General features: G+C 38.1%; 1 protein-coding gene across 6 annotated transcripts in view; it reads right to left on the minus strand.

Annotated features, from left to right (window-relative positions):
• TMEM245 (transmembrane protein 245) overlaps positions 1-12,898 on the minus strand; it is a 90,457-nt gene that overhangs the window by 71,609 nt on the left and 5,950 nt on the right. For 5 of the 6 annotated variants that reach the window (XM_066992621.1, XM_066992620.1, XM_066992619.1 and 2 more), the window contains exons 2-6: positions 7,261-7,378; positions 6,049-6,150; positions 5,341-5,448; positions 1,482-1,568; positions 10-219 (exon numbers count right to left, since the gene is read on the minus strand). In XM_066992621.1, coding sequence (XP_066848722.1) covers positions 10-219; positions 1,482-1,568; positions 5,341-5,448; positions 6,049-6,150; positions 7,261-7,378 — 625 coding nt within the window. The remainder of the gene's footprint in view (positions 1-9; positions 220-1,481; positions 1,569-5,340; positions 5,449-6,048; positions 6,151-7,260; positions 7,379-12,898) is intronic. The other variant, XM_048046073.2, reaches the window with a different exon arrangement.

Below are 12,898 nucleotides of genomic sequence, written 5' to 3' on the forward strand. Positions count from 1 at the left end.
GATTACTACCTGCAAAAGGCACTGGCAATAGCTGCACAATCCAGAAATTTAGCCAGATCTGGACAATGACAATGGCCCACACAAGCATAACGAAGTAAACATCACTGGTTTTCTTCTTTTTAAGAAAAGATCCAATCTCAGGTCTTTGTCTGCTCCCAGAAGAGGATGAAGAGGAGAAAGATGAAGACGCTTGTGGAGGCTGATCACCTTCTGTCACACCTAAAACAAACAAAAGCAAACAAAGTGGAAATTATCACATTAATGGTTACCACAGAACAGAATATACTTCCAAGAGCCAACATATTCTGCTTTTTTTTTTCCTTTGTAATTTCAGTAGAAGACAGGGACAGCTTGACACTGATCTGAATTTTGGAGAGCTAGAAAAGGGCCATGTAAGCTCTCCCACAACACACTGCACCATGCCAGGCAGTGCGGGGAGCCGAGTAGAGATGCTATAGCCCCTAACAGGCCTCCTGTCACTGCACGTAAATTACAAACTGAATGTACTTTAGCAAATAACCACAAAAACCTGAAAACCACAAAATATATTTCACTATCAGCAGGAAAGCAGAAATCTATGTCTTAAAATTAATTTAAATTTCTCTTCAAGTACTCAAAACGAAACCTTAGATTTGCTCAAAGATCATTTAAACAAAACACAGTATACATTGAAGAGGATGCTTATATCTTACAAACTTCTTACTACACTTCATTTTCTGAACACGACAAATATAGCGCTCACTGTGATCCTAAATTGCTTGTGTAACCTACTTTAGTAACAAAAGCAATTACAGATTAGTAGATAACAAATGCTGTCATTCATTTGTAAATTAGTAAAGATTAAATTCAATCCAAAAAAACACGTGCTGATGGGTTAAAATCAAAGGCACTTAAGAATAAACAGGCAATAGTCATTTCAGGCAAAAAATATTATGTCCAATTTAAAGTTCTTGTACAGAGAACATGCCAATTTTGTATTTTTTTTTATATTTTACTTTTTAGTTGATAAGTCTGCCTAACATCAGGCTACTGTGGATGATTCCAAACCCGTATTCAGTCACTGCATGTACAACCTCTATTAACACCATTATTAAATTTTACTCAGGCCGCATGCTCAGCTGTGTGAGGAGAAATGCAGAAACTTTCCATGCACCACCACTTGAAAAACATTTACGGCCATTGTGGAAGAATGGGAACACAGGAACACCTGAAAAGCTACCGTGTGCTGAAGAATAAGAGGTAATTTGTATGCTGGTACACGCTGCTGCAGGTAAGCAACGAACACTGGACCTGTGTCACGTCAACACCAACCACTTTCCTCTCATGAAGAGAAACTCTTGGCAAAACTGTGTTAAAATACACTACATGCATATCAAAAAAATCATGGTTCACACGTGCAATTTTAGCTGCAATGTGTCACTAAAGCTACTCCTAGACTAAAGCGTGACAGCTAGAGCGTACAAAAGACGGATTTGTCATACGTGTACAGTAGTGGCAAGTGACAAATTCTGCAGCCTCACACGCTGGATGAGCACTCTTCTTTTGTTGTAGAAAGCTGCACTGGTGTTCTACAAGTAAGGGGAACTATTTTTAGAGCTTATAAGCACTTCCCAAACACACTAATGCAATAACGCAGATTTACTGATCCACAGTTGGACACTGAGACAATGACTGAAACATCAGGTGGTTGCTGGTAACGTTTTTGGTGGAACTTCTGAATACTTCCAAAGGAATTACAAGAGGCAACCTGAAAGAAAGAACTCTGCAAGCAGCCAAATACAGCCGATGCTTCTGGGGGAGTGCTTCTTGGCAAGTCAGCTGATGGAATGAAGGCCAGCCCTATCATACTTGAACTACACTTTGGACAAAAAGACAGAAGTTAATTTTTCATAATGGAATAGGAAGTTACCTGTAAACAGAAGCTTTCCTAAAAAGATGGGGAAAGTGTTTTTGACTTAAGAAATAAAGGGGTCAAGCATTCCCCTGTACTTCACATTCTATCCTTGAAGAAGCAAAAAAGCACACAGAGATGAATGAATCCAGCTTACAGTACACTTGAGAAACACAAGCTTGAAAGTTGAAGGTCCATAGCTGAGAATACTCCCCATCTATTCAACACCTTTCTTATTACATTTTTCCTCAAAATGTAATATATGTCAGAAGTAATATGACAAAAAGCAGAAACTCAAATGTTTATCAAAGGGAAGGAAATGCTAAAAGACAAAATTCAAAACAAATGAATTTAATATGATGAAGCCTATGCCTCAAGATTAAAATTATCACTTTGTGCCCCAAAAGCAGTTAGTAACACAACCTTTATGAAAGAAAAATATATATATATTACTTCCTTTGGTAATGAAAACATTTATCAGCATATTTTTGCAATGAAGAAAATCTTAACTAAATAACAAAAACAATAACGTTAAGAGTAGTACCAATTAAACTGACTCACTCTCTTACAGCTTCCCTATTAACATAATCAGACTACACAGAATGCAAAACACAGATGGAATAAGCTGGCAGGAAAAAGAGAAGGAAAAAAAAAGACTATAAAAATCCTAGGGGATCCCAAGACATGACATCTTTTTCAGAATTTAGTTCCACAGTACTTTAAGCTGAACTATATTGACACTGCCTGTGACCCAGTCTTCTTCCCGTGCCAAACACACAGACTCCTTAGCATCAGAAATGCCATTTGGGTGCATGTATTGTAAGCCAGTTCACAGATTTGATCCAGTCCAAAAAACAAACACCACAAATGAAAAAAGCCACATTTTGCTGACAAGATGAGCTCTGCAAATCAAGGTGTGAGTGCCTCATTAACACAACTGGAGAAGGATTATCAGAACCTTGACTTAGAGTAACTTTAGGTTCTATAAAATTTCACTAACTGTAGTCCATCGTGGCTTTGGAGATAAAACTTGAAAAACACCTTTTTATCCTCTCACTAATGACAATATGACAGTCCTTCCCAAATAGCTAATATAACAGCCAATCAAGAATTCTACCAAAATCAGAATACACAATACAGGGAAGGGGGAGGGAAGGTATGGAAACATTTAAGGATTTTGGTTTCTATCATATTTGAAGCCAGCAAGACAACAGTGTCTTGCCTACAAGGCAGCTAACAAAATACTGCAGTAGTGCCTGCTTCTGAAGTTAGATACTTGGGTGCACTTGCTACACACTATGGAAATTTTTGGGACCTTCATAAGTTAGATCACCTTCCTTCTACCATTAAACTTCCCACTCCCAACACTAAAAAGCACTATTCAACTACAAAATCAGGAAAACAGTGTTCAGAAAAAAAAAAAAATGTAAAATCAATACAGCTTATTTTCCTTCCTGTTTTCTTCATGAACAAACTGAAGCACAAGAACAGTACAAACATGAAGCATTGACTGTTCTGTGATTGAATTAATACAGCATATGCCTATCTCCTCCTACTTGCAGTTAACCAACCTTGACAATTACTGACATATATTTGGAGCAGATATAAGGAAGATCCCATGAAGTCTGATAGATTGATCGTGCAAAAACTTCCAATATCTTAAACTTCTCATAAAATAGCTGTATATTACACTGCAAGTTCCAAAGAAGGACAACGGAACATCCAGAAATCATGACAGAAGACAAACAAAAGAGTTACAAATTCCTAACCCTGCAGGTAAAAACTTTTCGCTGTACGAGAACGATGTTTCATCACCATTCATGTAGAAAATCCAAACCCAAAATGACCAAAGCAAACACTCATGACAGAATACAATGCTGCTCCCCAAGAGACTGTTGAAAAAGTATTTTAACAATTGCTGAATGAAGACAGCAAACTCTGTATTTGTTCTTTTCCTGTTGTGAAAGAAAACAAAAACAGAACTCGCAAGATAAAAAAAAGAAAAAAAGGTCATCAGAAAGAAAATAAGTCAAAAAAACCACTCAATATAGGAGATACATTTGTAAAAAATCTGTAGTTTTCTTTCAGCCAAGAAAGGTTACATCTTGAAATCAGAAAAGAAATTGTCTTTAAGAGTAAAACTACAACTGGTAAGTTTAAAAAAAAAAAAAAGCACTTATACAGCACATTTGTGGGAGATTGTCACTTAACCAGATGTCCAAAACGCAGCCAAAAAAAAAAAATAACAAACAACTAATTTCCAAGATAAGATACAGCAATATAAGGAAATTTTCACCATGACACTCCATTCTCAAATTTCAGGACGTACGTATTCTGTATTTATTTTCACGATAGTCTTGTAAAACATAGAGACAAAGATAAGAAAACAATAAGTTGTCTAAAGCTGCCTGTTTTGTATTTTAAAAAGAAGCACTTTTCAAATACAGTTTACACTGACGTATTTGTAATTTGGAAGTGTGTTTATGTTTCACCGTAAGATTTCTGAAGAGATTGTTCTATATCAACTGTTTTACACCTGATAGCTGAAGTAACTTTTTAGTTTCATGTAAACTAGCCTTTAGGCAGAAGTTTTTAACACTACATGCTCAGAGCATTCTCTTTTGCACGCTCACTATGTTTCCTCCTCTTTGTAGTTCACACATTTCAAACAATATAAAGAACATCCTGTCTTGAAGAAGACTGCTCGGACATGGTCAATTTCAAGTTTAAGTTTTGGAAGTTCATGTTCTGTCAAGTTGAATGACCTGTTTTGTTTGTCTACTCATAGGAAATTGATGAAACCTTTCAACTGCCAGACATCCCCATAATAGTTTTAGTATCCCACTCCATCAAAGTCCCACCCAAAAAAATGATAGTAAGGCTTAAGACCAGAGACGGACATGTAAACGCCCTCTTTGTAGTTCTTTCAAGCCTTTTCTTACAGATTTCTAGTTCTGTTATTGCAAGCGAACATATCATAACTCAAAGCTACATTCTCAAGTAAACTCAAAGGAAGACTTTGAGCATTAGTTTAAAAGGAGAGCAAGGCTTTTTGTCACTGTGATGTACAGAAAAGTCATTCTGTAACCACTTCTGAAACCCAGTTATATCTTTTAACTCACAACCAGTCAAAAAGAAGGGGAGGAAAATAAATAAAATAAATAATAAAGATCAGGGGAAAAATGCCCTCATTCTGAAAAAAAAAAGTCTGCTAGTCAGGTCTTCTATATGTACAGACAGCCACATACTACAATTCAGAAGATAGCTCTTAGATAATTATAATTGTCTTAACATTCTTAAAAACAGATAAACCACTTTCATAAAGTATAAATGTGCTATTTTGGAAGGGATGAAGAGGAGAGGGACTATTTTGAAATTTGTTCTTAATTCCCTCTAATTTCATGCCTTTAGAGAAAATTCAAGTATTTTCTTACAGAGTATTCAGTCACCTGAGGGTTGTGAGGAACGTTCATTACTGGACTCATCTTCTGTCATTGAAATTGCCATGGCAATTGTTGAAGCAGCAATGGAAATCATCTGACCAGGAAGCTCTGCCCCTGTAAAATATATATGTGTATGTAAATAAAAATAGGCTCAGGCCTTGAAATGTTTTACTTGTTGCTTGATATCCACTGAAGCTGCAGAAATAAGTATCAGAAATAACAAGAGGAGAAAAATATTTTTCTCAAAGTCTAAACACAAACCGTATTTTTAAGAAACTGATATATCCAATAATTTGTGGTTAATGTAAGAAGCTTGCTGGACGGAGCTGTCTCACTACTAAACCCATACTGCTCACTTATTTCAAAATCAGCCTTCAATTCCAAATTTCCTGGGCTTTACGCTTGAAGCTACATATAGGATTCTCTAAAACTATTGAAATATATTCTAAACTTCATAGTTATGGGGGACTTGGTTTGAAAATGCGAGTAACTACTTTGTTATGGAAAACAGTCGATTGCAAAGATTTTCTGTGAAGAACCAAATATTCATTTCAACATGCATAAACCACTTTGAAGCAAATGTACTAAAATCTTACGGTTAATTCTGGCAATTTATATGATATTGAATTTACAGTAATACAGTCCAGATTCTCCCTCTTGACTTCACATATCTTTTGCCACCAATAACAGAAAAAATAGTGACTCATTTCTTACCAGAAGACTCCTTTCCATTCTGCTGTTCATGCAACATGCCTACAGTCATCAGAACAACTATAACCAGGAACACAGGAATTCTCCAGCAACCTGCCACAGAAGCTGAAACAGACAGTATTTTTATGAAATAAAAAATAATAATAATAAAAAAAAAGATGGCATACACCATTAATGAACCCTGTAATTAGCAAAACTAAGAAAAATACCCCAACTACAAGAACAATATAGGGCAAAACTGAAAAGTTTCGCCAAAAGGCAAGCAGGTTTTCTGCATTCACGGGAACAAAGAATAAAAATAGGTGAGCAAGTTTCAGACTTAATAAATCAAGTTGTTACCATTTCTAATGTCAGTGACTTTAAACTATGCTGATATACCTTAGAAAATAATTTTAAAACAATATACAGCATTACGTTAAGATATACACAAAGTAAAAACACTTTAGAAATCAGAGGCAAAACAAATCCCCCCCCCCCCCCCCCCCCCCCCCAAATCTGTATTTATTGTTAGATCTCTAGGGTGGCATCAAGCAGTGCCTTTCTTGGGTTTTGACTTTTCAGCTAGTACTTCCAGAAAACCCAAGACTGTCAAAACATAAGGAAAGGCAAAGCCACTATGTGCAGCTTCAAACCTCAAGAAAGCATCGCCATGCATTCAGAACATCCCTTGAAACCTGCTGCTAAAGCAAAGTTAATCATGAAGTATGCTCTGAAACCTTCCATCGTGACACCCTTTTATTATTTGCCTAACACTGCCAACATAAGCTCTCATATAGATAATATAATCTGACATTGTTATATAATAGTAGTATTAAATTTGCATATTTAATCTTATATTTAATACTAACAGATTACTATAGTCTTGTATTTGCACTCATGTACTATACAGATCACACAGTAAATTTATTTGATATTGTTGGTATCAACATGCTTGTTGACTGCTGAATGACACACTTCAAATAAAGGGAAACCACAGCAAGTGCACACTGGTCAGCAGGAACGGAAGACAGAAGTTGCTCAGCTCCTTGATGCTCTTCCCATTCCTTACTCCAAGGCTCTCTGCTGGCTACGTGCAGCCAGAGTTACTGAGCAGAGAGGAAAACCTGCATCTTGATTGAGGCTCTATCGAGGGATTTAGAGAAAAAGCAAGAATAGCTTTGATTTCAAGACAACAGAATCTCTATAGACACATTAGAAAAATAACTTGTTACTCACCTAGGTGAAAGAGCAGCATGATCCAGACAGGAACGGAGACTGCTTTTAAGTAGCGTTCGGTGCTTATATTCCACTTGAATGAAACCATCAACAGGTAACCAAGCACCAAGGTCCATATCTTTAAGAGAAAGATACACACAGATAAACATTCATACTTGCAATACATACATATTTGTGTGCATGTGTGCACACACACATACCCCTAGCTGATACAGCGAGAGCGCTGATGTCAGGTTTTAGTTCCCAAATGCAGGCTTCTTCAAGGAGAGTCGACTACAGGAGTTTTAGCTCCATGTGAGGGAAATGTAAAGTTTGTGCAAAGCACAAGGAGACGAGGCCAGACGAGCTTTTGGTCTGCCTTCAGTATGGTTCAAGCATGAGGGGGAACACATGCTTTGTGTGAGTGAAACCCCAAAGGAAGATTCTGCAGCTGAGACCAAGCGACTGCTCTGAACTTCCACTGGAAGGTCGGAGTCTAAACGAAAGGGGGCCACCAGAAGCACCAGAGGGGCCTCAGGGGAGACAGGGCCAGCAGAGCACCACTTATTCTAGCAGGGCACAGCTTACCAGCTCCTGTGTGCCCCCTCAAACAGATAATGGACTTTATACCAAAGATGGTCTTTAAGAAACTCAACAAAAACTGCTGCTCCTCAGCAGTGTTGGTTTACGGAATAGCCTTGCCTTTAAAATGACTCGTGACATGTAATTTTATCAAAGATCATTTAACTGAAGTCAAAAAAACCTTTCTGTGGTAGCAGATGAGATGTGGTCATTTGCTTCTGCTGCTTGTAACTGCTTTCTACAAGCCTGCTCACCAGATAAATGACAACCGAGAATTCTAAGTAAGACTAGAGATGAAGGATTTAAGCTTGAAAATGGTGAAAAGAAGAAAGCGGAAACTGTAAGAGACAGCGGGAGATAGAAAGCTGCTACTCGGCAAAAGATGTGCAATAAAAGAGGTATGAAAATCTTAGAAAAAAAAGCGTTCATTCTTATAAAATACTTTAAATATCATATATAATCATATATATGTGGTATTTCTGATATTTCCAAGTGGTCTGGAGGAAATCTGAACTGCACCAAGCTCAGCAGCCAAGCACTGATGGAGCCAGTTAACTTCAGCAGGAACTCTCAGGCACTTAAGGCAATTCAAAAATCACTTAAGAAATGCAAGCAAACATATACCCTTTTCATACTAATCTTTCACATCAAAGCTGGTCAGTGCAACTTTTCACTGTCACCTAACTGTAGTCACACGTCAACAAAACAGTGTAATACTTATGGCCAAATACAGACTCCAGGCTAAAGCCTAAAACTAATAAAACTCAGACATTAAGATTAAATTTAAAAAAAAAAATTCAATTCTGACCTCAAGTGCATCACGGCACGCCTTTCACAGCACAGGTTCATAACATATTCACTCACAAGGTGTACCACAGTGCAGCTTTAGGGAGAACTCAGCACGAAGATGCTGCCCTACTCCCTACTATCAGCCACACAGCATCTGTGTATCAGGCATATTCCAGCATCAAGACAATTTTTCTCTTTGGCTTTAATGATAAATTGCAAAAAACTGACACTCCAAGTTCTATAAATTAGATCTTCTGATTAAAATATACCAAGAGTAGGAGAGTAACAAGGCATAAGCCTCTGTTTCACAGCCAGCAAAGCAAAACACGTTCCACTGCTTTTAGCCATGCATGTAGCTGAACAAAAAGCTAGCACGAGGATTTAGGTATTCAATAATTATTATTTGTGTTCTAAGTTACAGTAACGCATAAATTCTCAGTTTTAAAAACTTAGCAAATGATCCAAGTAATAGGATTTATTTATATTGATTAGTGTAAAAGAGCTTATTTTAGAAAAAAAATCAGTCATCTTATTTCAGAAATCAAACAATAACAATCCTCAAGTCCTGTAAAGAAAACTATGCAGTCAACTGACCTATTCAAGAGGTTTAATTTCTACACCATGGAGTAAGCAACTCACTATCGGTTCACGTTATGGGCAAGCACTATCAAAATTCAGCAGCACCTCCCCATGCTGTAAGAAACAAACACACTGCGTGGGACCTAGGGTAGCTCACTCCCAACAACTCACAGCTGAAAGCAACTGACAACAACTGACAAAGCAAATTCACCTCAATGGATGGTGGATTTTATCCCTTACTAACTTGGCAATAGCCTTTTTTCTGTTTAACCCTTTAAATGCATGTTATATAGCCCTTCCCACTGTTTTTTTCTGAATGGTGTCCAAAGGTTTTGGCCGCATAGAGTGAGAATGTTAACAGCCTCTTCGTTATTACACAACCATCTCAACAACAGACAAAGAAATGAAGAATAAAAGATACTGCCTGCTTTCATTAACATTAAGCTTTTTCAATTTAAGCTTAATCATTGCACTAAACCTAGAATTAGTACAAAATCCATGCTAAATCACAATGCGTATAAATTTGCTTTCTGTGTATACAGCTAACCAGGTGACTAACGCACACACTTCAGGTATTGCAGAATCCATCCGCTACCATAATTTCTTATTTACCAAGCTGAAGTCAGTCGCAGGTGCCTAACTTTCCCCATTTACTCTGAGATTTTAAATGCCTATTCGATCTCCGTTATACTTACAGGTATGCACAACTCTTATATATCAGAATTGTAGGATGGTTTAATCCAATAAGCTTTCCTCCTTCTTTTCCTCACTTATCCTCACTGTCTGAACAGACAGCAAAGACCTCACTCCTCGTATCTCCTCTGCATTTTGTAGCACCTCTTCCAAATTTAAAACAATATACTTTTGCCTTTAGACATATTAAAAACAAATAAAAAAAGCAAGCTGTATACTTCCCTGAATAATAAGACTGCATTACAACTTCTCAGGGTTCACCATCCATTTTTGCATTACAGTGGTAAATTTAAAAGACCAGGTCTAGAGATGTCTACACAAGTCTGAGGGGCTTCAGTTCTCTTCCAACAGCCAACTGGAGGCAAAATTACACCACAAAAAAGCTGCAGCTTTTATGTTAAGATCAAGCATCTGCTTCAGTGTTTTGATTTCCCTTTTAAATTTTACTGCTGGAACGTCTAAGATTTATCAGCATGGCTGTTTCAACGTTACTGGAAGTCTGCTTTCAGTTGTAGTTAAAGCTGGGAGAATGTGAAAATCTGAGAAATGCTTTGGCATCATTTTTCAGTGAGAATGAGCTCTCGTCTCTTCCTCCTCAGCTCTCGACAACGGTTATGTTGATGAGTAAAACTTTTTGTTTGCATAGCTCCCTCTTCCCGTCAGCAAGTTACTCTCTCTGGGAGAGGCTTCAGAGCTGATCTCATTTAGCAGCTCGCTGCTGCTGAACACGGAGGCAGCTCCCTTCTCTCCCTCTGCTACGGATGCAGCCTCACCCCTTCTGCACGCCAGCTTCCATGTCCACCCAAGCAGCTCTAGTTCCCTCAGCTGAAAGAAAACTACTCGGGGAAAAAAAAAAAAAAAAAAAAAGTTTATAATCTAATTCAGCTACAGCTGAGCATCTCTCAGTTAATAAACTTCTTACCTACTTCATGGAAACCATCCCATCATAAACACAACAGTGAAGACTGAGGAGAATGAGGAACAGTCACTCCCGATATATGCCCTGCCAACCTCCCAAACATTTCCAGGTTTTAACAAATCAAGATCAAATGGCATGTTTCAACTCTTCCTTCTTCTAGTTTTCTACCCTCTGCCTTTGCCATCTCTAAGTGTTGTGTGTTTTTTTGTTCCCCCCCCCCCCCCCTCCTTTTTGAATGGAGTTATTTAAAGCAGCTTGAGGAAACTCTGGATCCAATTCAATTCAAACATTTTCCTATTTCCAGTTTGCTTCAGGGCTATGACAAAACAAAAAATCCTCACCACCTCCCTCCCTGTAACATTTAAAAATGAAATTTTCATTTAGAGGTACAGATTTTCATCAGTTTTTCTTAAAGTAGTAAATACTTCAAACATTCACTAGCAGCCTTAATCTCCGACAGCTGCCATACAAAATCCATCGACTATGCACAGCACCTTCTGGTTCCCTCCCTGTTCCTTCATCAACCAGCTTTAAACAACAGAAAAGGATACGCAGAGGAAAGGGTCGTTTATCCTTCCCTGTTCAGCTTTCTATTGCAGAAACCCATTTCCTCCAATAATATCTCCATTAGAAAAAAAAAACTTTGGCATGCGATTATCACTTACTTTTGAAAATCAAATTATGGACCATCAGAACAAGAGGACATTTCCAAGCAAGCTGCCTAACGCACACACCTATCTAGGCACCATACAAATAAATCCCTACAAAAAAGGGACTTCATCATTTTAGTATTCTGCAGTCAGCAGCAGTCACACACACACCCAGGAGTCTTCTCAGCCACTCCACGTGTGTTTTGCAAACTTTTAAAATGGTGCTACACTGAGCGAAGCCGGTTGAAGAAGAGATCTGGTGACAGCAGCTTGTTATTTCTACCTCTTCCTCCTCGCTGGCAAAGGAATGAACCCATGGCAAAAGCAGAGCAGAACAGCGTGGACTTGAAAACTGAAGACACTCTAGGCTTTAAATGTATAGCTAAAAGCCAAATTGCGTTTGCCACTACAAATATCACAGCGTCTTCTTTGTGTGTCCATCTGAAAATGTTTTTCTAAACAAGAAAAAAAGACATTAAGAAGGCAAGTGAGGAATTATGGAAATGTTATTTTTATTCCAGTTTTCAGAAGCAAAATTAACTTCATGTGGTTATACTGTATATCGCACAGGACACAAGAGGAAAGATGCCACAACATGCAAAGTTCGGCAGAGTGAAGAAAGTGTAACTGCCCTTCATTTTACATGGAGCTAATTTTTGTCAAAGAGCTACAAAACCAAACAAACCTAGGTACACAGATAATGCTATTGCCCACCTCGGAGCAAACTCAACCACTTCTTCCCTTCACTAGAGAAGCCTGCATTTACCTACGCAGATAAATGACAAGTGTACACCTGCCTGAGCGTGTTATTCCTTCTCCTAAACCCCTGGGAACACAAACATGGACCAGTTCCATTCCTCCCAGAACCCCAAACTGTGAAATATATCCACTTTGATATCTTTAACACCCAAGGGCTACTAGACCAGCTTAAGCAGCAGCCTGGTGTTCTGCAAGATTCCAGCTTTTTTGAAGAGACAAAATCATGAACTTATGATTGAAATCTTGGTGCGTTCCAGAACTGAGCTGCAAAACCAATACTGTCACACACAGGTTAAAAGTATTTTCAATGCCTTCTGCTACATTTCCTAGGCTGTGAATGTAAGGAAATCCATTACAGTAAGATATCCAGAAAACTGCAGCTCTCAATGCTAAAATGCCCCTGCATTTCGTTTTTTTCTGACTTAATACAAAGGTTACTTTGGGGAATCTCCGTTAATAAAAAGCTACTTGGAAATCAAACTTTTCAAGATTCACTTTTGAGAAGAGTGCATCAAATCCTCTCTGTGCAGACAGAGTAGTGCTCCTTCGACATGCTTCATGTTGCCACTTTCACAAGAGATGGCTCCTCGACCTAATAGACTTCTTCATCTTCTTGTTTTATTTCACAGTGTGTAGGCAAAATCTTGCTGGACAGTGCCACACCAATCATTCCTTCCAGAGGTGGTAG

This window comes from Anser cygnoides, chromosome 2 (genome assembly GCF_040182565.1).
Source record: "Anser cygnoides isolate HZ-2024a breed goose chromosome 2, Taihu_goose_T2T_genome, whole genome shotgun sequence".
Classification (NCBI taxonomy): Eukaryota; Metazoa; Chordata; class Aves; order Anseriformes; family Anatidae; genus Anser; species Anser cygnoides.